The 26,147-nt window shown below is 39.9% G+C and overlaps 1 protein-coding gene across 1 annotated transcript in view; it reads left to right on the top strand.

The window, feature by feature from the left end:
• Positions 1-26,147, top strand: part of LOC134586288 (centromere protein J-like) — a 132,672-nt gene that overhangs the window by 49,143 nt on the left and 57,382 nt on the right. Inside the window, exons 4-8 of the mRNA XM_063441773.1 lie at positions 14,681-14,813; positions 15,896-16,004; positions 16,152-17,433; positions 19,660-19,774; positions 24,382-24,547. Of these exons, the coding sequence (XP_063297843.1) occupies positions 14,681-14,813; positions 15,896-16,004; positions 16,152-17,433; positions 19,660-19,774; positions 24,382-24,547 (1,805 nt within the window). The remainder of the gene's footprint in view (positions 1-14,680; positions 14,814-15,895; positions 16,005-16,151; positions 17,434-19,659; positions 19,775-24,381; positions 24,548-26,147) is intronic.

Genomic DNA, 26,147 nt, shown 5'->3' with positions numbered 1-26,147 from the left:
ATTTTTTTAATTAGGGTAGCCCCCAAAATATTGGGACATATAGAAAAAAAATAATTGGCTGGGTGAGGCCGGTATAAATGTCTATTCTGCACAAGGTACAGACAAGTCTGGTGGGATCCATGTCTGGTTCATTTTAATAAATGTGAGCTTGTCCACGCTGGCCGTGGGTAACTGGGAATCAGGGTTCGATTCCAGAGAGGGAGCCTGAGAAACAACTACCACATGCAAGGAAGGCAGCAGGTGCACAAATTACCCACTCCCGACGCGGGGAGGTAGTGACGACAAATAACAATACACTACTCTTTCGAGGCCCTGTAATTGTAATGAGTCCACTTTAAATCCTTTAACTTGGATCAATTGGAGGGCAAGTCTGGTGCAGAGCGACTGACCCGTGCGTGCAGCAGCTGAAACTCCACTATCGCCTGCTGCTGCTCACTGAAGCTGCATCAGGGTCCTGGTATGTGGCCGCACAAACGCTGGTGCTAAACACCAGGGGGCATGCGGTTACCCTGCACCAGACCCTGCTAATCCATTCTACACTGTGACTCCTAACTTCAACATCAGGCATACTGGGTCCCGGTCGTCCGACCGCCGCCCAGACAGTGTCTGGGTCCCGGTCACCGCACTGCAAAACTGCGAATGGCGCGTTAAATCTGTTATGGTTCCTTTTATCGCTCAACCTGTTACTTGGATAACTGTGGGAAGATAATACATGCCGATGAGCGCTAGGGGACAGCCGCTCCGCTTTTGCACCCTGCTCCCTCCTTTGCTGTGCTGTTGCCTCTGTGCGACCAGCGCCTCTTCCTCCAAACTGCACAAATCACTCGCATGACCTTCATTCCAGGTTGTTTTGGTGTTTGGTTTTTAAGTTGTGTCTTTACACCATATAGAAATTTATATTAATGCTTCTGTATATGAAGCGATCACAATAACACCTATTTTTCACTTTTTAAAAAAGTCTTTAGACTTTCTTGAGAAGCGGTAACTAGCCAGTGTTGCACACATACACCAGACATGAAAATTTGAATGTTTAAAACTGCTATGTCACAGCAGTATTTGACGGTTCTATTTGACTCTCAGATTTGAAGTGCAGGCACCAAATTAACTTTTTAGCACCTAAAGAATTTGAATTTTTAAAACTGCAATGTAAGCACAGTATTTGACTGTTCTTTTTGACTCTCAGATATGTACTGCAGGCTCCAAATTTACTTTTTAGCACCTAAAAAATTAGAATTTTTAAAAATGCGCTGTAAGCACAGTATTTGATGGTTCTGTTTGACTCTCAGATATGAAGTGCACCGCAGGCCGCAAATGTACTATTTAGCACCAAAAAGTTTGATTTTTTTTTTTTAAACCAACAATGTAACAGTAGTATTTAAGGGTTTTATTGGACTGCAAGAAGTGCAGTACGCAAATGTACTATTTAGCACCAAAAAAATTGCAGTATTTAAAAATACTGTTGCCCACTGAGCTACCAGAACAAGATTAAAGTAATGTGCCTGGCACACATGCAGTTGCAAGTGCACTGCAATCTCTGTGGCACTGGGCTCAGGGCAGGGTACAGAAATTTAGTATTATAGCACCCACAGAAATAATCGCTGTAGTTTGAATAATCGCTGTAGTTTGCAGATTCTACACCAGAATTCTTTCCTAATCTGTCCCTAACAGCTGCAGCACCCTCTCCCTACACTAATAAGAGCTCATGTGCATGCGTCTCTACAAGACTCCAGCTTATATATATTGGCTGGGTCACATGTTGCACTGACCAATCACAGCCATGCCATTAGTAGGCATGGCCGTGATGGCTTCTAAGGGCACACGAGTCAAACGCTTGTTGATTGGCTGCCCTGCAGCCTTTCAAAACGCGCCATTAAATCGCCGAACTCCAACCCGAACATACACTGATATGTCCGTGTTTGGGTCCGGGGTCCCAAAAACTTAATGTTTGGTACGAACCCGAACTTTACAGTCCGGGTTCGCTCAACTCTAATCATATGCTTTAAAAACAATATATTATTAAAAAATATATTTTTTAAAAACATAGCAAGATGGAAATTGTAGGATTCAAAAAGAGTAAAAAATATGAATGAAAACTATAATTTTGAAAGGATTATGAAAAGATTGTGTTTAATGATGCTGCGGAAAGTGAAGGCAGTAGTGGTCCTGGTTGTAATAGAAGTACTCCGGTTTGTAAACCCCAAGTTGGGAGAGCAGATTACAGGTGGGACATCTGAGATCTTTTTATCCAGAAGAGTGAAGTTCTTGGAACAGATAAGATACTGAGCAGACCCTCAGATACCTCAAACACCCAGGCCTCTACGGTAAGAGGACTTGTGAATGAGGAATACCCAGAGAGTGAGAGTGAATTGTCTGTACAATTTATTTCTAGTGTAGTTTACTGCTCCAGCTCGAAGTTCTTTCCTTCTCTGTCTCCGATCCGATTCTAGTATCACAAGACGCCGGCTTCCGGCCACAAACCCGACACGCTTATGTACTCGTGGGATCATCCTTTTGCTGTGTTTCCACGTTCGGGCCTACCAAACGCGGGGATTGGCTCCCATTGTTTGCATGCACTTGTACCATTTGTTTATTACCATTCGTATAGCTTCGTATAATTATCCCTGTGATTCTTACTCACGTTTGCGTATTTCGCTTTTGCCCATACAGCCCATTCATTTGATTCAAGCCGTACGTTCATGTACTTTCCCGTTCGTACGTCGGTTGAATCTTATGCTCATTCGTTTAATTCTTCGACTATTTAGACGCTGACACTTTCTTTAGTTTTCAGCTGTTCGGTTGGTCATTCTCATAAATTCATGGTTCGCAGGTTTGTTTAATTCATGAGGCTTGGTACAGTTTAACTGTTCGGTATAGCGTTTTCTAAATGTTACTTAATTCTTGCAAGGACGTATTAAATGATTTTAGTTCCTTAGACCTAGCTTCACAAATTTTCCCCTCACTATCTCCATTTGCATGTTTTTTAAATATTTGTTCACTTATTAGCACTATGCTTTATTTTAAATCCAACGCACGGATTCACAGAATTCACAGATACATTAATATTGTTTTACATGCACCATTTAAATGTAGTCTTTGAAAACTTTTTCCAGTTGTCTGGGATGCTGTTCATGAGATACTAAGAAGTTACACACGGTTGTTAATAATTACACCTGAGCGATAGGTTAAACACCATTTCAGTATAGAAACATAGAAACATAGAATGTGATGGCAGATAAGAACCATTCGGCACATCTAGTCTGCCCAATTTTCTAAATACTTTCATTAGTCTCTGGCCTTATCTTATAGTAAGGATAGCCTTATGCCTATCCCACGCATGCTTAAACTCCTTTACTGTGTTAACCTCTACCACTTCAGCTGGAAGGCTATTCCATGCATCCACTACCCTCTCAGTAAAGTAATACTTCCTGATATTATTTTTTAATCTTTGTCCCTCTAATTTAAGACTATGTCCTCTTGTTGTGGTAGTTTTTCTTCTTTTAAATATAGTCTCCTCCTTTACTGTGTTGGTAGTATACATGTCTTTGTGTACATATTTATATATATTTCCTCAACTCGGTACTCATTTTGTTCTCCTATCATACTATGTATTTTAGGTGCCTATATCAATGATTAGCAATTTTTCTAGTTAAACCTAGGACAGAGGTGTTCTTCCAGCAATCTTGTTTCGGGTATTTTCGTTTCCTTACATTCATATATTTCATTAAACCGGTACATTAAGGCCTCGCACTGCCTATTACACGTTTACACGTTGTGCTCAGTTAAGGGGCTTGTCTCATTGCATTGGACACACGTTATATCCTCAATACCGTACGTTCTTACAAAGATCTTCTGTTGTACTGTGTTTCAGCTTTGACAATTACTACTTTAGACAAACTAAGATACAGAGAGTTACTTCAACACCTATCGGGTAATTCTTAATTTCTCGTAAACTCTTTGTTAACAAATATATGCCTTCTTCTTTACTTACACGTATCTTCGTTTATACATAGGTACACTTACCAGACCCCTCTCTTGTTTATGTTTATATATATATACACATATATACACATATGTTTATATATATATATATATATATATATATATATATATATATATATACATACATACATACTGTGACAAACTGCCATTTGCCACTGGGCACTGGAGAGGACTGATTGCTAGCCTCTTGCCCTGGGACTATGGCCCTGGGATGTATTGCCCTTTAAGAACTGTATTTGGGCATAATGGATTTTTATAATGCTGTTCCTGGCCCTTTAATTACTTTGGAGCAGTGTTGCAACTTTTAAACTGGCACTTCGGATGCAGTCGAAGTGCCGAAGTTGTCGAAGTGGCCGCCATTCGACAAACGAACACGTGGCGGCGGCCATTTTAACTTATTTGAACACAGTCAGCGGTATGTGCAGCCAAATCTATGGAACTGTTTTCAGCTACCCAATTGCACGAACACCGCTGGCCTGTACCTTCTACGTTACTTCGACACCGCGGCTGGAGACTAAGTCCCGTTCGAAGATTCTCATTTTCTCGGTGTAAAATAGACCATCCACACAGCCCAAATCCATGGAACTGTTTTGGGCATGAAAATGTGCTTGCGGTCGGTCAAAAGTGACTTATACCTATCTCCCGAACGGCTGAACGGAGTCAAATGATTTTTGGGTATGTTTTTATTTGGAATGTGCTGATTAATAATATGTAATTTTATTTTATTAATATTGAATGTATGGTTTTAGAGTTATGAAAGTTAGGTAAAAAGTATGTTTTAAACTGTACGGATAATTGGGTTACTTCTCAGGCTGTGGGATGTAACCATTGTGTGATTGGGTAATGTATAATTGTCTGTGGGCGTCTCCCTTGCAGGGGAGAATTGCATAAAAGCAGAGTATGTGCCATTAAACCGGAGTTCTTCTTGACCCTCAACACGTAGCTCAACAGCTATATTCCCACTGGGAATTGCTATGCACTGCATACTCCCTTGAGCTTTAATCACTTAGCTCTTTTGAGAGCTTGCTCCTGTTACGCTCTCCTTGGAGGAGAGGTCTTCCCCACACGGTCCTGGATGCTGGAGGTTCATACAGGGTGGAAGGAAGACGGCGAGACTCCAGTTAAGCTACGGCGGTTGTGGAGTCTGCGGTGGTTGTGGTGTCTGCTGCAGTGCTTGGAGTCCTCAGGATGCGCTAGGAGCATCCGTCAACGGAAGGTGTCCGTTACATTGGTGGCAGCGGTGGGATGGCGTCCTAGTGCGAGGAGAAGCAGCTCAGAGACACTGGTATCGTATGAGAGGTTATTGAGGGCAACGCTAGCCACTGCGCAGCGTCCCTACCTACAGCAGCATGGAGCGGGCATGGATAGAGCCCTGCGAAGAGCACCTCAACCTGATATGTCGCTACGAGGACGACGCTTACATTAAGGAGGTAAAGAGGCGGTTGGTCTGGTATGGCCCAGACCCTTCAAACGAGGTGGTCTTCCAAGTAATGCGCCAGCTGAGTGCTGAGAACAGTGCGGCAATGGTATTTGAGCGAAAAACTGTGGAGGTTGAGGATATGGACACCCAGTCTCCAGCGGCAGTAGAGATCCAGGGAGCCGAAGGTGTCGTCTTTCCTCCCCAGCGGCAGTGTGTCCTACAGGGAGCAGAGACAGTTGGTCTCTCTCTCCAGCAGCAGGACAATGTTACGGGAGTGGAGACAGGCGGTCTCCCTCTCCAGCGGCAGCCTGTGTTTCAGGGAGAGGAGCACAGCACCCTTTCTCCCCAGCGGCAGCTTACCCTAACAAGGGGAGACACACCAATCTCCCAGACGGCGCAGATGGGACCATGATCTCTGTGCCTGACCTACAGGGATGCTGGACAGCCTGTCCAGATCCCCAACTACCCTCACAGGGACAACAGGAGGAGGGGGTAAGTACGATTTCCCCTCCCCAGCTAACTCCTAAATTGGCCCCAGGGTTAACAGAGGAAATGTTAACCCCCACTGACCCCCACGTTCCCCTGCATACTGAACCGGAATATGTCCCAAGTACCCCAGCAGAAGAGCTGGCAGCTGGGCAAAGTGCAGTCGGCCTCTGCCCTCCCTTTGTCCCTTGTCCAGAGCCTGATGTCCTGCAGGCTATACCAGCAGAAGAGCTGGCATCAGGGCAGAGCGCCGCTGGCCTCTGCCCTACCGACCCCCTTGTTATAGGACTGGCCTGCACCCCCTCATCCCAGCAGAAGCGCTGGGATCAGGGCAGAGCGCCGCTGGTCTCTGCCCCTCACCTCCCCACAGCATGTTGCTCCATCACCCCAGAGGGATACCCAGGTGCAGTAACTGTTTGTTGTGGGTGGGCTGCTCTGGCTCTTGTTCATTGTGGGTTGGTGGATCGACTAATGTAGGCACTGACCGACAGAAGGTCAGGTGCCTGGTTAGTTTCTCCCCCCCAAAGGGGAGATATGTGACAAACTGCCATTTACCACTGGGCACTGGAGAGGACTGATTGCTAGCCTCTTGCCCTGCGACTATGGCCCTGGGATGTATTGCCCTTTAAGAACTGTATTTGGGCATAATGGATTTTTATAATGCTGTTCCTGGCCCTTTAATTACTTTGGAGCAGTGTTGCAACTTTTAAACTGGCACTTCGGATGCAGTCGAAGTGCCGAAGTTGTCGAAGTGGCCGCCATTCGACAAACGAACACGTGACGGCGGCCATTTTAACTTATTCGAACGCGGTCAGCGTTGTGTGCAGCCAAATCTATGGAATGTTTTCGGCTACCCAATTGCACGAACACCGCTGGCCCGTACCTTCTACGTTACTTCAAAACCGTGGCTGGAGACTAAGTCCCGTTCGAAGATTCGAACGCTCGTTCGAATGGAACTTAGTCATTTTCTCGGTGTAAAATAGACCGACCGCACAGCCCAAATCCATGGAACTGTTTTGGGCATGAAAATGTGCTTGCGGTCGGTCAAAAGTGACTTATACCTATCTCCCAAACGGCTGAACGGATTCGAATGATTTTTGGGTATGTTTTTATTTGGAATGTGCTGATTAATAATATGTAACTTTTATTAATATTGAATATTGGTATGGTTTTAGAGTTATGAAAGTTGGGTAAAAAGTATGTTTTAAACTGTGCGGATAATTGGGTTACTTCTCAGGCTAACGGGAGGGAATCTGTGGGATGTAACCATTGTGTGATTGGGTAATGTATAATTGTCTGTGGGCATCTCCCTTGCAGGGGAGAATTGCATAAAAGCAGAGTGTGTGCCATTAAACCTGAGTTCTTCTTGACCCTCAACACGTAGTCTTGTCTCAGCTATATTCACACTGGGGATTGCTATGCGCTGCATACTCCCTTGAGCTTTAATCACTTAGCTTTTTGAGAGCTTGCTCCTGTTATGCTCTACTTGGAGGAGAGGTCTTCCCCACACGGTCCTGGATGCTGGAGGTTCATACATGGTGGAAGGAAGACGGTGAGACTCCAGTTAAGCTACGGCGGTTGTGGAGTCTGCGGTGGTTGTGATGTCTGCTGTAGTGCTTGGAGTACTCAGGAAGCGCTAGGAGCATCCTTCAACAGAGGTACCCAGTCGGGGTGCCCGTCGAACCGTTAAACATACATATACATTAAGCTATAATCCAGTACTTCACTTGTCATAGGTTAATTGCTTGATCTTTTTTCAGATCGGTATCCGTTCCAGCTTCATCCACCCTCCAGCTTTCCTACTCTGTCTCTATTTAGGTATGTACGGTTACTCTGCTTCTTGTAAGACAAGCCCCTGCTAGAGAACTGGATAGAGAACTGGCAGCAAGGGTTAGGAGCTGGCCTTACTACTTTGTTTACATTATTGTCCCCATGAGGCCAACTCACGCAGAGGTATCGCCCACACGACCCCACATTAGATTAATTGCCTCATATTCCCTTCTGCAGGGGTTGTTTACATAGTTACATAGTTACATAGCTGAAAAGAGACTTGCGTCCATCAAGTTCAGCCTTCCTCACATATGCTTTTGCTGTTGATCCAAAAGAAGGCAAAAAACCCAATCTGAAGCGCTTCCAATTTTGCAACAAACTAGGAAAAAATCCTTCTTGACCCCAAAATAGCAGTCAGATGTCTCCTTGGATCAAGCAGCTATTAGCCCACTAATTAGAAAGTGTATCCCTGTATGTTATGTTTTTGCAAGTATTTATCCAATTGCAATTTAAACATCTGTATAGACTCTGACAAAACCACCTCTTCCGGCAATGAATTCCATATCCTTATTGCTCTTACTGTAAAAAACAAAAACCAAAAAAAACCAACCTTTTCTTTGTCTTAGATGAAATCTCATTTCTTCAAGCCTAAATGTGTGACCTCGTGTCCTATGTATAGCCCTGTTTATGAATAGATTTCCAGATAATGGTTTGTACTGGCCCCGAATATATTTGTATAATGTTATCATATCCCCTCTAAGGCGCCGTTTTTACAAACTAAAGAGATTTAAATTTTTTAACCTTTCTTCATAACTAAAATGCTCCATTCCTTTTATCAATTTTGTAGCTCGTCTCTGCACTTTTTCTAGTGCCATGATATCCTTCTTTAGAACAGGTGCCCAAAATTGCACAGCATATTCAAGGTGTGGTCTTACCAGCGATTTATAAAGAGTTTAGAGTCTCACTTGCCACGGCAATACCAATTTTTACTCCGTACTGTCACCGAGAGGCCAACATCCCGCCACACCGATTTGTGGCCAGATTTCCCCACGGGCCAAATCATAGGTAGAGCCTTTCTTCGCCACTTGGCAATTAGCAGGGGTTCACCTGTCATGGGGCAGTTAAGTTCTTTGCCACCGGCACTAGCTAGCAAGCCGGTTTTATGTACGCGTTATCACCATTGGCTTTCAAAATAGTATTTTATTTACTAATCTATTTATAGGATGTCGCAATAATCAATCCAAGGAGACGACATGTCTCTCCAGGGCACTTCTTTGAGGCCCAGCACGCCTGTTAGACCAAGCTCATCCGCTGAAACTCTCATTCCAGCCACCCTGGGTCCATGAGATCCTGGACCATTCCTAAACTGGCGGCAGAACTAGGCGGTAGTAATGTTTCTTTCCCGGCCACAGCTAGGAAAGCAGAGCTCCATAAGCTACTAGCAGTCCAGTCCAGCGATCCCAGGCTCGGCACAAGCTCTCAGTTTGTAATCTATTTGTCTTCCCTTCAGTCACTTAACGAGAGGATGACCAAGATAGAAACCATCATCCCTAAGGTTATCAATGCATCTAACGTTCCAGCCCCTGCACCCTCAAATAAACAGTATATATGTATTTTTATTCTAACTCTATATTTTGATATTAATATATATATATATATATAATCAAAATACACTTAGAATGAAATTATATATTATTTATAACATAAATAATTTCATGAATATACACATAGACTTCCAATATATAAATATGTGTATATATATATATATATAAATATGTGTGTATATATATATATAATGTGTATTTAAATTCTACGTGCATATTTATGTAATATTTTTACATAATTAAGTCATTTTTTCGATTGCAATTTGAGGGACGGGCCTGACAACCCAGGCCGAAAGTCCAGAGTATTTAATTTGCTAGCACTATATTTAACCCTGTAACTTTGCAAGACACCCTAACACCTGTACATGAGGGATACTGTTTTACTCGGTAGACTTCGCTGAACACAAATATTATTGTTTCAAAACCGTAAACGATATCACAGCGATGGTATTGTCAGTGAAAGTGACTTTTTTTGCATTTTTCACACAAACGGCACTTTCACTGATGATATCATTGTTGTCATATGTTTTGAAACACTAATTTTTGTGTTCAGTAAAGTCTCCCAAGTATAACAGTAACCTCCATGTACAGGTTTTGTAGTGTTTTTGAAAGTTACTGGGTCAAATATGAGGCTTGGTTTTCTATTTTTTCACATTGAAATTTGCTAGATTGGTTATGTTGCCTTTGAGAGCATTACCCCAATGATGGCATACCATATGCAAAAGAAGACAACCCAAGGTATTGCAAATAGGGTATGTTCAGTCTTTTTTAGTAGCCTCTTAGTCACAAACACTGACCAAAGTGAGCGTTCATAATTGTGTTTTGCATTTTTAATAAACAAATATAAATGCTAACTTTGGCAAGTGTTTGTGACTAATTGTCTACTAAAAAAGACTGGACATACCCTGGGTTGTCTACTTTAAAAATAAGAAAAATATGTACATGTGAGGTGTGATTTAGAGATTTATGACATAACAGTCATACAATGTCACTATTGATACATTTTAAAAATATATCTTTTGAAACAGCTATGTCCTACTTGTACTTATAGCCCTATAACATTCCCCAAAAAAGCTAAAAACATGTTAACATTGGGTATTTCTAAACTCAGGACAAAATTTTGAAACTATTTAGCATGTGTGTTTTTTGGCAGTTGTAGATACGTAACAGATTTTGGGGGTCAAATTTCGAAAAAGTGTGTTTTGTTTTTTTAAAAAAATTCATCATACTATATCTTTTTTTTTATAGTAAATGATAGGATATGAGAAAAATAATGGTAACTTTAGAAAGACCATTTAATGGCGAGAAAAACGGTATATAATATGTGTGGATACAGTAAATGAGTAATTACAGTAAATGAGTAAAATAACAGCTAAACACAAACACCACAGAAATGTAAAAACAGCCATGGTCCCAAACGGTAAGAAAATTGAAAAGCAGTCTGGCCACTAAGGGGCTAAATAGTACTTATATCTATATATCGGTTTTAAAATAAATTCTTTAGCAGGTGATTATGCAGACTATTTTTTACAAAACTATACAAATAATTCAAGATTCAGCATATACTAAAATATACATTTTAAAAACTTTCCTTTTTAACCCCTTAAGGACACATGATTCCCTTTTACTCCAGATGTTTGGTTCTTAAGGGGTTAAGCTAAATGTTCAATTAAAATGAATGTTTTATTAGATTAAAACTTAAAAATATCTAATAAATATACATAATTTAAACAAGGATCTTTAGAATTCAGGTTAAAAAAAATTCACTAATTCCTTAAAACATACTTAAGAAAAATACAAAATTAAAATCATTATTAAGTCCATAAGGTATAAGAGTTTTTAATTTAAAAATATGTTCCATTTTTATTTTACCCATACATTTGATACCTTTTTGTAATAAAATCGATTGTGTGTGTTACTTTTTATAATAAGGCACTAAGAGTACTGCACTTTATATTATAAAAGCTCTGCATTACTTTTCTCGTTTTGACTATTTTATCAAACCATTATTAAAGGTTTAGCAAATGACCTAGGTTTCCCAGGTACCTTCGCCACTTCTAGCTTCTCCTGCAGTAGAAGATCAGATATCTTTACTGAGCTAAGCAGGTGCTATACAGGATTGTGCTCATTAGCTGAGAATGCTTGTTCTCCATTGTCTCACTATGAGTTTTTGTGCTGATAAGACAATATGCATGATAAGCTTCCGTGTCTTCCGGGGGTTGTTTTTGGGAGCTCCAAAAGAAGATACGTTAGGGCTGTAAAGTTTATAGAGTAGCCCGTGATATCTTTAATCATATTTTGTACCTTACCCCAGAAGAGTGCCAGTGAAGAACATTTCCACCACATATGTAGCATAGTACCTTCTGCCCACCGGCATCTCCAGCAATTTGTGCATGTGTGTGAAAATAGAATGAAGCCTGGTCGGTACCAGGTACCACCTATACAGCACCTTTCTCTATTGTTCCAAATGTGCAAAAGATTTGGGTAAGCTTACCAGGGCATTCATTATAAAAAAAATCCCACTGTTAAAAAAATAAATAAAAAAATTTCAAATTCAAAATAGAATGTATATCAGTACAAAAGGCCGGTCGCCCGCAGTACAGAGATACATGCAAAATAAGTGTCCTTCAAACTTTTTTTGTCAAATAATCCTCCATGTGCAGCAATTACAGCCTTGCCGACAACATTCTAGTTGTCAATTTGTTAAAGTAATCTGAAGAGATTTCACCGCAGTACTTCTTATGTACTATATGGTCAAGCTGCTCTCACAACAGCTCAATAGGGTTGATATTTGGTGCTGGCCACACCATTAAACGTAGAATACCATCTGACTGCTAATTTTCTAAATAATTCTTGCAAAGTTTGCAGGTGGTGTAGAAGGAAATTGGCTCCAGGTCAGTGTCATGGCATGGGGCAGTGGTGTATCCTGGTTTTGTGCTGCCCTAGGCAGGACAAAACTCAGGCACCCCCCCCGCACCCCCCCCTCCTCCCGCGCCACCCCCACCCAACCTTTCCCCCCGCCCCGCATACTAAATACACACACACACATTCACTGACAGATACGCATACACTAGCTAACAGAAACACACACACACACTAACAGACACACTCACACTCAGTAACAGACAAACACACTCACTAACAGACACACACTAACAGACACACACTCACTCACTAGCAGACACACACACTCACTAACATACACACTCACTAACATACACACACAGTCAGACACACACAGTCAGACACAGACACACACTAACAGACACAAACACTAACAGACACAAACACTAACAGACACAAACACTAACAGACACAAACACTAACAGACACAAACACTAACAGACACAAACACTAACAGACACACACACTAACAGACACACACACTAACAGACACACACACTAACAGACACACACACTAACAGACACACACACTAACAGACACAGACAGAAACACTAACAGACACACACACTAACAGACACACACACTCACTAACATACACACACAGTCAGACACACACACTCACTAACATACACACACAGTCAGACACACACACACACACTAACAGACACACACACTAACAGACACAGACACACACACTAACAGACACAGACACACACTCACCCACCCACATTAACACATTTTTTTAAAATTTATTTTTAACACTTTTTTTTAATTTATTTTTAACACATTTTTTTTTTACATTTATTTTTAACACATTTTTTTTATATTTATTTTTAACACGTTTTTTTTAATATTTATTTTTAACACGTTTTTTTTTAATTAACCCCCCCCCCCCAGCCTCCTTACCTTTGGGAATGCTGGGGAGGGGGGTGTCTCTTCTTCCCTGGTGGTCCAGTGGCTGCTGGGCGATCGGGCGGCACTGCCTGCCTGGCGGGCGGGCGGCCGGCGAGGGAGCACTTCCCCTGAGCTCTCTGCTCAGCTCCCTCGCGCGCCTCAGAGTGAGGCTGGGAGCCGGAATATGACGTCATATTCCGGCTCCGCCTCCGACCCTCACTCTGCGGCTGGCGAGGGAGCTGAGCAGAGAGCTCAGGGGAAGTGCTCCCTCGCCAGGCAGGCAGTGCCGCCCGATCGCCCAGCAGCCCGCCGGCATGTCTGTTAGCCGCAAGGCTAACAAGAGATTTGCCCTGGGCATTTGGGGGCGGCTTTTTTTGCCGCCCCCTGGAAAATGCCGCCCAAGGCAAATGCCTTGTTTGCCTCGCGGCTAATACGCCCCTGGCATGGGGTGGTAGCCTTCCTTCTTCAAGGTCCATTTTACCATGTATAAAGTTCTCACTTTACTACCACCAAAGCATTCCCAGATCATAACATTGCCTTCACCATGCTTGACAGATAATGTCAAGCACTCCCCCAGCATCTTTTTATTTGGTCTGTGTCTCATGAATCTTCTTCTTTGTGATATAAGAACTTCTATTCATCTGTCCACAACACTTTTTTCTAATCTTCCTCTGTCCAGAATCTGTGTTCTTTTGTCTTAATCTTCTTTGCAACTCTGCCTTGAATGGCAGCATCCTGGAGTTGCCTCTTCACTGTTGCCATTGAGGGTACTACTTAATAAAGCTGCCAGTTTAAGATCTGGGAGGCGTCTGTTTCTCAAAACTAGACAGCCTAAATTTGTCCTCTTTTTCAGTTGTTCAATGGGGCCTCCCACTCTTCTTTCTATTCTGTTTAAAGACCGTTTGTGCAGTTCTTTGAAAGAAGTAGTACATAGCCTTGTACGAGACCTTCAGTTTGCATGGAATAACTTTTATTTTTAGAACAAGAACAGACTGACTAGTTTCTGGCCGTCCTTAGCCTGTAATCGAACTGTTAATTGCGGATGCTCTAGTTTCCCAATTAGTCTAATAAATGCAGTTTTATTTCTTCTTTAATCGGCACTATTGTTTTTAACTGTTGCTAACATGATTGCAAAAGGGTTTGCTAATAATCAATTAGTCTTTCATTTTTATTTTATAATGGTTAACTAACACAACGTGCCATTGGAACACAGGACAGGTGGTTGCTGATAATTGGCCTCTGTACACCTGTGTAGATTTTCTGTTAAAAATCTGTTGTTTCCAGCTGCAGTCATTTACAACATCAACAATACCTGCAATATATTTTTGATTTTATGTTCTTTTTATGGATAAAAACAAACAAACAGATTGTTAGCACATTTCTAAGGGACCACAAACTTTTGAGCTCTGGTGTATCTGTAATAAATGTGAGAGATGGAAAATGCACTTGAACACACACAAAGCAAACATCCCAAAATTGCTTTGTTTCTTAAGTACAAAACAAGCAAACTAAAGCTTGGTTTTTAAGTGTATAATATTTTAATATGTAGGGTGTTGCTTGCTTAATTTGCTGAATGATAACATGTAGGTTCCTTCTTCCTAGGTGCAAGTAACACTCAAGTAGATGAAGGTCATAAACCTCTTTCACCTGTCCGGGAAGAGAAGGATGAAAATGCCAATAATACACCTATTTCACCTTTTGGTATTCGGACAAGAACCAAGAACAGGGAAGACAGGTAAATTATATTTAAAAAGAAGAAATTTAAAGTAGTATAATATTTGCGATATTGAATAATACAAATTGTTTATTTAGTTGTTCTAATTTCAACTTTGTTGTAAGCTGGGTAATGATGCTGACAGAGGTTGAATTAAATGTCCTGTAGCTAAGGAATTAATCTCCGTTTGTGCAGCGTATCATAGCCGTATGCAGCCCATACGTACTCCAGTACCATGACCACTTCAAGTCAACAAAGTGCTTGTAGTGTTTGAAATAACCCTTTAATATTTTTTTTTAATCCTTACGTGAATTACATGATGTCATCAGATTGACTAAATTATAAATTTTGTACTGCATTACTTTAAAGGGACTCTCCAGGCAGCCGTTTTTACTCACCTGGTTCCAGCGCCGGGAGCCTCGTGAAGCCGCGCCACCTGTTTCGTCAAAATGACGAAATAGGCGGGCGCGAGCAGGGAGCAATCAGACGCTTCCATTTGGAAGCGTCATTGCTCCATTGTGCGCATGCGCGGCTTCGCCGCACATGCACACATACTTCAGAGGGCGGCATTCATGCCGCCCTCTGAAGTCCTAAACGCACTAACGCGCTTGCGCGCGGTGTGCGCGGCTGCGAGCTGAGCTGACTGACAGCTCAGCTCGTGGTATTTGCCCGCCCCCTCTCCTCACTGACAGGCTGCAGAGAGAAGGCGCGCACACAGTGCCTTCACTCTCCTGCACACGTCAGACGTATCTTAATACGTCTGACGTGTACAGGGCCTTTTTAGGGCCCTACATGATAGGAAGTCCCTCTGGTGGCCGTCTGAGTGACGGCCACTGGAGGTATTCCCATCAATCAATGTAAACACTGTATTTTCTCTGAAAATACAGTGTTTACATTAGATTGCCTGCAGGGAGCTATAGATCTCACCTGAACAAATACATTAAGCTGTAGTTGTTCAGATGACTATAGTGTCCCTTTAAAGATTATTGTCAATATGCCACATTTGGAGATACATTTTACAGCATATTTGTCCTTGGCATTACAGTCTGTGTTTCATGATACTAGAGCTTTTGTTTGAAATTTTACATCTGTCATTTGTAAAGACCGATTAGGCCTGGAATTGGAGAAAGGCAAAAAACATTTGAAGACTTTGTTGAAGAACAGCTGAAAGTAGATTCGGAAATTTTAGAGAAGGAAATCCCAAGTAAGCAGGTATGTAACATACTTACAGTTGTTCTTAAACCTATAATGAACAAACATACCACGCATATAAAATGTAGATTAATCGACCTGCCCCCTAGTTCTAATGGGGAGCAAGGTTACAAGTATAAACAGTAATACATTCTTTTTTTTTTCTAGAATACTGATGAGAACAAGACTGCATCTAGAAAATCTTTCCTGAAACGTGGAGAAGGTATAACTAGGTTTGAAAAAAAATGTGATAACACCATTAAGGAGCAAAGAAGACCTTCTGTGACCACTTTATCTAGAAGAGTAAGCTTTGACGGACCTCATCGTAATTCTTTGCCCATCATATCAAATATTGCAAAGATGCAAGTGAAAAATAATGATATCTCAAATAAAATCAGCAGCCATTCTGAGTTGATCAGCACAGGGAATAGTACAAACAATGGTGCCAGTGATAAAGCTGGTATCCATAGTTCAAATCTTTGCCAGCAAATGCATGAAATGCATGAAAAAGCAAAGAATTTGGTGGTGGACAACCAGCCTGAGCAATTTGTTAAAGACTCTAGTGATTTGACACCACGAGATATGCTGGATATATCAACAACTGATCAAAAGACAACAACTCAAAAAGATTTAATTACAACTGATGTGTCACAGAAAGCAGCAGCAACATCATCATCAAAAATTCACGTATCTAAAATAACAGACCTAGAGGGGAATTTATTGCAGAATTCTATGAAAAATGTTTCTGAGCTTAAGACCCAGACTGTTACCAGCTCCATCCATGACCTAATCGGTCCATCCAATGATAAAACAGATCCAAGTGCCAAAACAGGATTTAAAAAAGTTAATGATAGAATTATTAAAGTAAACAAACAAAAAAAATACCAAAAAAGTATCAATGATCACCAAACACATGTGGAAACCTGTAGAGAAAATATTGTCCAAAAAGAACATGTTGAATCACCTAGTGAAAAAGACAGTACATCATCATTTAGTGATAATGACCCTAAGTCCCATTTTTATAAACTACCAACTCATGATACACCAAAGAGCCTTAATCAAGTTGATAGACACTTAGATTTATCTGATCCAGACTATGCTAGTGACGAACCAAGCGGCGAAGAAGAAATTAAAATCTTAAAGTCTTCAGCAAAATTTTTCTCAAATCAAGACTCATCTAGCTCAAGTGACAGTGAGCACAGTACTGAAGATTTTAGAAGGAGAGGTAGCAAAGCTTTCTCATCATTCAGAAGTACATCTTCACGGTTAACACGCAATACCAGAAAAGAGAGCGAGCCTGATAAGAAAACAGAATGTAAGGATGATACTGAGAAAGTAGAACTTAAAAACCCACCATTCACATGTGATCTTGTAACAAGTCTTTTCCCTACTTTGAAGTTAAGAACTGACAACACAGAACAATCAAACAAATTAAGTGAAGTGTTGATTGGTAAGAAAAGAATTGTGAATTATGCAAGCAGTCTGATTTCCTAATTTTAAGAGTATTTCTCTGTACTAATCAATCGTATAGTCACCCCTTAAAATAGAAAACTCTTTTGTTGGTTTATTTCTGTGTTCAATTTTTTACAGCCTGTCATGAGTACTTTCAGACTTGGAATATTGCATAAAATATATTACTTTAAATAACAAAGTATTAATACCAACACCACACACCGAATATTATAGAACAATTATATATAATAAGTATATATATATATTTTTTTACTTCATTAAAGCAATGAATGACACGTTTTATATTATTTGTGTGGTGTAACAAGGATTTATGTCAACTAATGTTTGCAAAATTTGAAAGTACAAACATTCATTAATGATTTCCATTTGTATGTACTTGAAGATCATTTGTAATTGTGTTTTTATTTATTTTAGGAAGTTTCTTACATGTGAATAAAAGTAATGTATGCAGTGTGTCACAAAACGCACAGAAATTTTAAAACATCCAAGAAGAGACTTGTAACAGAAGTCATTCCCATTAGACAAGTTTTGCATGCAATTCGTTTGTAAATGTTATATTTCTTGGTCAATTTCTGAGGATAATACTAATGTAATGGCAATAGTGTCTGGTTTGAATGCATGAAAATGCTATGTATTCACATGAAAACAGAATTTATTTTAGAGCTATTTAAAACATATTAAACACGTGTTCCTTTTAAGCTTTTTAGGGCATTACATATCCATGACAGTCATCTAAAAACGGAGATAATTGTTACACCAAGCACCATGACCACTTCAGTCATTTTAAGTGGTCATGGTGCCTGGAGTTTGAATGTGCAGCATTGAGTATAAAGGGTATAAACTTAAGTTGGTTCCCCAGCCACAATCTCATTAAAAAGGTCTGCCTGCGCTCCTCCTCTGCCTTTCACTGGTTTGCCCTGCTTGAGCGTAAAACCTCCCAGGAACACTCTAGCTCTATTTTCACTTCCTTTCTATAGCTCCTGGCCAGTGCTAGCAGTGACATCTTATTCATCTGTAAATAATAAAACAAAACAGATAATCTATACACCATAAATATGTACACATCTTAAATGTAAAAATCACACTCTTACACTTCACCCTGCCTTTGTTTTTTTACAGCCCAAAGTGAGAGGAAATGTATCCCACACACCATAGGATATTTTGGTATTATTCTCTCCTTTTATTATATCAAACGGAAAAATAAGAGATATCAGGAACCCCTATTGTGCAATAGCTCAGTGCTTTATGAAAAAACAAGATTAAAAATGCTTAATTTGCAACTGACTAGTTCTTTACTTAAGGAAACTCACAAAAATCCTAAATGAGGCGCACTAGCCCTAGTATTCACAGTCTCTTACAGGTTCCAAAGTTCCCGATCACAAAGCCCCTGCTCTGCCTTTATGTGATATGTAGTGTGACCCGTTTTGCCTGCTTCCCTCGGGCTTCATACGACATAACACAAGGTGTGCCTGTCACACTATTTTGTATTTAAAATTTATTTTGGGCACTTGGAGTGTCATCAACCAGCAAGGAACTAGAGTGCCAGGTTAATGGTCAATTTTGTGCAACTTTAATTGCACAGAACGTCAGTCATTAACTTAGGGTGGTCAGCCAATGGTCAGCAGAAGCTGGAAGCACGTCACCAGACCACTAGGGAACACCAGAGCCCAGTTGAGACCCAAACAGGGGTACACAATTGGCATTATTTGCTTTACGCCTATGCCCTTGCCACTTGCCTTTATTTAGTTATATTTATTAGATTTTCTTCCTTGCACTGGGTCTTAATATCCAGCCGCTCCACCATTTTGTTCTTTGTGCATAATGTCTGCAGTTTGACCTTCTATGGAGTCTTTTGACTGATGGTTTCTGGAAACTGAAGAGAAACCTTGCGTAAACTCCGCCTAACCAGCGATCACCTACCCCATTAGAAAATGTAGTTCTAACTACGTTTGAATAAAAAAAATAAAAATAAAAAAATAACAGGAGAAATAAATGGATAAGTAATGATTACTAAAAAACCAAAACCAAAAAAACCTTACAAAGTGACAGTGCTACTTTAAAAAAAACCTCACAAAATTGCTTTTCAGTAATGATATATTCCATCTTTTATTTGTTTAAGAATACAACAGTGACAAAACTGTCATTGATAAAAAAAAATTCAAAAATAACGTAGTTTGCCCTCATTCTCATTAAAATGATCTAGATGAATCCTATACACCAATTCTTGGAAAAGTAGAAGACATTAAGGAAGGCATGTATGATTACTCTTTACTATCGAAGATGAAAGAAGAACAGACAAAAGCAATGATGTTTCTCAGGTAAATATTTCTATTAATCCTATATAGTTTATCTCGTATTGTAAAAAACTCAGGGCTTGACAAATCCAGTGCACCAGGATGCCATAGCTACAACAAAAAAATGGCATCTGATTCTCATGAATTATCTCCCTTGACTAGTCCTGGTTGTGTACACACTACTGCTGTGAGGAAGAAGACAAGGTCTGAAATTATGTCCTGATGTTAGTAAGGAAACAAGATGTCTCTATATGCAGGACTACTATCAGTGAGGTACAGGTCATACCTCTGTAAGGGGCCCCATTTATATATATATATATATATATATATTTTTTTTTTTTCTATGGTCGTGGCATCAAAAGCCATAATGAGCATATTAGAAGTACTTATGTAAGGTCCCCTAAATGAGACCTATAGTAATATGAAAAAGTTGATTGTGGTGTGCCGGAACTAACGAATGCGGTGAGCCTGTAATAAAGAGAGGGCAAAAAAGTATACCATACAGAATTATACAGCCTACAAATCAAGCATATTGCATATACATGTTCCGGAAGTCTTGGCGTAATAAAGAACAGGTTGATGTGCATATCGGGAGTAAGCGGCAGCCTCCATTGTCTCAAAGTCTCATTAAAATGTACTGAATATTCCTGGAGGTATGGTTATCAGCACTGATGTGGAAGAAGTGACCTGCTTAATTATGTGAATTAAGACCTCATCTGACCATGCAGTAAAGCCTGAGATAAAGTCCGAATTTACTTGTCATTAGAGTATTGTCGTGTAAGGCTAGTAGGAGCAGAACAGGGGAACCGTGAACAGAGGTTAGTTCGATATCCAGAATTATACCAGAGTATTGCAGTATGCAATGATACCTTTTTTATTGGACTAATAGAGTTTACCTCTCTTCTTCAGGTCTGAAGCAATACTGATCAATCTGTCTAACACTTGAAACAACTGATGTTAGAGAAGGAAGGGAGGAGGGATGAGTGGGGTGTCATAGCAGAAGATGTGCCTGAAAGTGAAAGGTGCAGGTTGGCTGAGAATAGCCAGAAAATGTAAATAAACAGAGGAGAGTCAAAAAGCTAGTTGAAAAGAAAAACATAGGCCCCGCAGCCTATGTTGTTACCTGGGGCTGGTTATTGGCATTCTTATTCATGTGTACTGGTAGTACTCCTTGACTTAAGACCTGCATGCTCTCTTGTATGCCAGTACGGTTACGTGAGTTCTGCTATGCATTTGTATCACAACTGAGATTGTATTTTTCATTCTCTAATACCTATGTTTCGTTTTACCAAATATTGAAAGATTCTAGATAAAGAATATATACAAAAAAAAACCTGAAAAACACAAACAAGAAAACAGCAGAGCAGGGCATGCAAGTAAATAGCTGTATATATGTATGTATATAAATTGATCCAATAAAGGTAAAGCTAGAATATTGAAAAAGAACTATACAAGACATTAAGATGTGTGTTTATATAAAGTTTTGTTAGTGCGTGAGAAGGTCAGAGTGTGATCATTTTCATCTCAAATGTCTTATGTTCATGAGAGTCTTTGAAATTCCATTTAAGAACTTTAATCCTGAGGTTTGGATGGAGTGACCAGTCTGGGTGAAGTGATGACCAACAGGGGTACAATATTCATTTTCTTTGTGGTTCTTAAGTGTTAATCTCTATCAGATTGATCAGTATTGGTTCAGACCTGAAGAAGAGAAGAAAACTCTTGAAACCTGGTCTTTGAAATATTATGTTAGTCCAATAAAAAAACGTATCATTGCATACTGTAATACTCTGGTATATTGGCATCTTGTCTACTGGACTAATACGGCTAATCCAATCTACAATATATATATATATATTATAAATATAATGTACACACACACACATACACACACACAGCAGAGGGCAGAATAAATCCAAGATATTTTCCTGTGCTAGTGCAGGCCTTCTGTATGCTCCTCAGCTAGGTACTCTCAGTGGCAAGCACTGTCTGTCAGAGGGTTGCCGTGGTATACCACATCAACACTCTGCTCAAGAAGGGAGGAAAAGTACTAAATAAAGCTTTAAAAAAGATTAAAACACAGATCACAGTCCCTATCCCACACATACACATTGCATTCAATATGCACCCACTGTATGCTATATATATATATATATACACACACACACCACCCCCCCCCCCCCCCACCCATATGATACAATAGTAAAAATGCTTATAACAGGAAATCCTGTTTTCCTGGCACTATAGGCTCCTGGAGTGCCCCCTTCCTCGTGACCCCCTTCCCGCTGGGTCAGGCTCCTCCCCGACTGATGACAGCCGGCGAGAGAGATCTAATGCGCATGCAATGCTTTCCTATGGGGAAAATCTGATGCTGGAGGTCCGTGAGGAAGTCCAGCGTCAGATAACGGACCAAAAGTCTGTTACGATTCCGGAGGCCCTTTAGTGGCTGTCTGTTAGACAACCACAGAAGGCAGACTTAGATCTGCAACTGGAACTGCAGTTTTTCACATTGCAGCACTAAGTGCAAAACAGTCCCAGCACCCAGACTACTTAAATTTGTTGAAGTGGTCTCGGTTCCTACAGTGTCACTTTAACTGCACCCTCTCACTCTTGTTCTGCATCCTGACACACATTACAGGGAGGAAATAATAAGATATATCACATACTCCCTGTCTGCTAAATGCGGCTACTCAAGCATGCAGACGTAGTCAAAGAGATTCAGTTGTTTAAGCTAAACATCAGAATGGAGAAGAATGTGATTTAAGTTAAGTTGACCATGGAATGAGAGTAGAAAAAGGAATTCTGGGATTGTTCAGCCTTTCCACTTGTCTTTATACCACATGTTATGGCTCTCATGGACATAATTGTGAAACCAGAGATTTTAAAATTAAATGTCTTTGTACTACTCAGATGAATTTTGCTTTTATAAGTTAATCTCAAACTATGCCATATTTTATGATTGCTCTTTTCCAAGTGCTCCCTATTTTGAATGTTTGAAAGCTGGTCAACATTATAAATTACAAGATCCAGAAAATCATCTATTTTAGTCGTTACTTCTTCTAATTGAGACATGAAAGTGTTATTTATCTGCTTCAAAAACATGTATCCCCTAACTGTACTATTAGTCCATCAAGTCTAGTCAGTGTCTGGATAATTCAATTCTTGAATAATTATAGACTTACCCAGATGTGCTGCCTTATTAATTTGGGTCTAGACAAATATAGAAAAAACAAGGGTTGCACAAGCAGATGTTGTGTGCACAGGAGTGCTACCAAAATTTATTGAAGAACATACAGTGTTAAGCAAACATTTCGGCAACATGTTGCATTGACAAATGGATAACCCGAATGGTTTGCTTACAACTGTATGTTCCTCAATACATTTTAGTAGCACTCCTGTTGCACACAACATCTGTTTGCGCAGCCCTAATTTTTTTATTTGTCTAGACACCGATGCAATACTTGAGGTACACTGTTAGGAGCTTGCAGAACAGTATGTTTTAGGTACTGCAGTAACCTTTATCTTGGTTATGATTGTGGTCACTGTTTTCCTATTAATTTGAGATAACAATTGCTCTTCCCCGTCAGTATTAATAATTAGTATCCAGTTTCCGTGAAAAGTGCCACTTGTAAGTAGGATGGAAGTAGGGTTATGGATAGCCATTTGCCATTTGTAGACTTGGATCAGTGGTTTCTCACATTTGCAGAGAGAAACACAATATTGTCCATATGTTAGCATGATGGCAAGTTTTTCACTGTAAAACAAGCTCTTGATTATAATCTAAACTAAAATAAATTCTATAAAACACCTACAATATCTTCTTCATCTTCACCCTTTTTGTTGCAGAACATACTCAAATTGATCCATGGACCCAGTGCTAATTCCACAAGTGGCCCATCTATTGTGTGTTTTTGGGAAGGGGGTAATTAATCTGAGAAAATTTAGTAAATTGGGCTGGTCAGCATATTTTATGTATATCTTTTCAAGTACCAACTACAAATGCTAGATGGGATTTAATTTTCTGTAAGTTACAGCCATATCCAGGTGCTTTTTTATTATTTTGGGAATGGGTAGCAAATTGCCACCATTGATTATGTAGGGGCTAGTACATTTAAAGAGATTCTATTGAGAGATTCAAAGCTGTATTCCTTACACTGTAGTTCCCTCTGATTTCCCCCTTTCAGCTCACATCAGCATTGAAAGGGTTTAAAAAAAAAAAAAAAAAAATATTGTGTACTTACCCGATTTCAGCGCCGATCTCCCTCGGCGGTTTGCCTTGTCCGACATCAACTGGGGGGCTAATGCGCATGTGTGGTGAGCAGATTAGGCACTCCCTATAGTAAAGCATTGTTGCAATGCTTTCTGATGGGGATTTTACTGAAGCTGGATATCCTAAGCTGGTAGCTTAACTACCTGGAAGTGCCACTATTATTTTTGATTAACAGCCACTAGAGGCAGTCTTAGTGCTGCAAAGTAATCATTACAGAATTCTCTTAAACTGCAATGATTTACATTACAGGACTAAGTTTCATTGGGACACGGCACCCAGACCTCGTCAATGAGCTTGAGAGGTCTGGGTGACTATAGTGTCCCTTTATTTATTTTTTCCTTTTCTAACAAATTATTTTCTTTAGAGAACAAATTGATCATTTGGAGAGACTGAAAGCAGATGAGCTGAATCGTTTGGAAGAGTTTAAGAAAGAGGAAATGAGAAAAATACAAAAGGAAAAAGAAGAACTTGAGAAACAAGCAGCTGCCATTAAAGCTATTCATGAAAGTGAAAAAAATGAACAACTACAGGTATTTTGTGTGTGGTAGTTTTGAAATAGTTTTTTTTTTTTATTTTTTTTTTGTTTGTTTGTTATAGAGATGCTTTAAAGCAGAACCATGAACATCTCTGAAAATTTCACCATTGGATAAAATATTGCAAAACACCAACAGCTGCCCCAAATGTGTTTTGTTTGGTATTTTTTGCATCTTCTAAGTAGACAATACCCCACAAGTATATTGTGCCTGATTTTTTTTTTTGAAAACTTACAGGGTCCGATTAATTTTAACTTGATTTTGACATGCATTGTTCCTTGCTATACGAGGTGCTCTTTGTTGGTGACTATCTGTGACCAGTGTCAAGCTTTGATGCTATTTCTTAATGGGTTATTCACTAAATTGATAATTCAAAGTGAATTTATAATTATAGGCAAGAGTAGGTGAACCAAAAACTTAGCTGACTTAGATATTTATTTAAAATTTGACAATTTTTACCTTGAATTCACTTTGAATTTTTTTTGAATTTTAGAATTCTCACTTAGTGAACAACACCTTTGCTAGAATAACTTTTTCATGTAATAGTTAATTTTGTTTATGTGTATATTTAGTAATTCACATCAAAATACAGTTCAATCCTGACACAATTTCTCCCCCTCCCCCCCCCCCCTCTCCTTCTCTCTCTATGCTGAAGAAAGTAATAGGACTGGTTGTCTGATTGATAGCCAGGTGGATGTAACATGGTTAATTTCTAAAAGTGCAAATTTTTATTGAAAGTGCACTTTTTGTAAAATGGGGGGAAAAAAAAACATGAGCACGAAGTGGGGTTTGTGGGAGGGGGCAGACTGTATGCGCAAAGCACTCACCCTTTTACATAGCATACATAAAACATAGCCTTATTGTTATCTCTTGACAACAAAAAGGCATTTGACCATCGTCTTCACTGGTCATTTTTGAGAAACAATGTAATGTCTCTGCACTATGCAATAAACCCACTCCCAGGTTGTATAATGCAGGTTTCCTGTCAGACCCTTTAGACCAGGGCTGTCCAACCTGCAGGCCCCCAGATGTTGCTGAACTACAACTCCCATGATTCCGTGGCTATCTGTTTCATTGAAAGAATCATGGGAGTTGTAGTTCAGCAACATCTGGGGGGCCACAGGTTGGACAGGCCTGCTTTAGATATTATGAATGGGCCCAGACAGGGTTGTCCCCTCTCCCCCTGTTGTACAAAAGAAATGCACTTAAATCCACCTTACGAGTTTTTCAAGTTCTTTCTACATTACACCAGTGGCGCTACAAATTTATCTCATCGTCTGGACCTATAGCAGCCGTTAAAATTACAATTTTACCTAAGCTGCAGTACTTATTTAGGGCCATCCCAATTAAAGTCCAGACAGCCTTTTTTTTTTTTTTTTTTTTTTTTAAAGAAACTTGGCAAATATTTAAAAATTTATTCATATAGAGTAATAAAAGAGTAATAAAAGAATTGCACTTCGAACACTCTACAAACCTATGCAAAAGGGTGGATTGGGTCTTCCAAATCTGCAATTATATTATACTGCATCTATTCTGAATAATCTAGTATCAGCACACCAGAGTGCTAACCCACCCCAATGGGTTCATATTGAACAAT

This window comes from Pelobates fuscus, chromosome 2 (genome assembly GCF_036172605.1).
Source record: "Pelobates fuscus isolate aPelFus1 chromosome 2, aPelFus1.pri, whole genome shotgun sequence".
In the NCBI taxonomy this organism is placed as follows: Eukaryota; Metazoa; Chordata; class Amphibia; order Anura; family Pelobatidae; genus Pelobates; species Pelobates fuscus.
The sequence above is the reverse complement of the archived record's forward strand: the minus strand, read 5'-3'. Positions and strand labels throughout refer to the sequence as shown.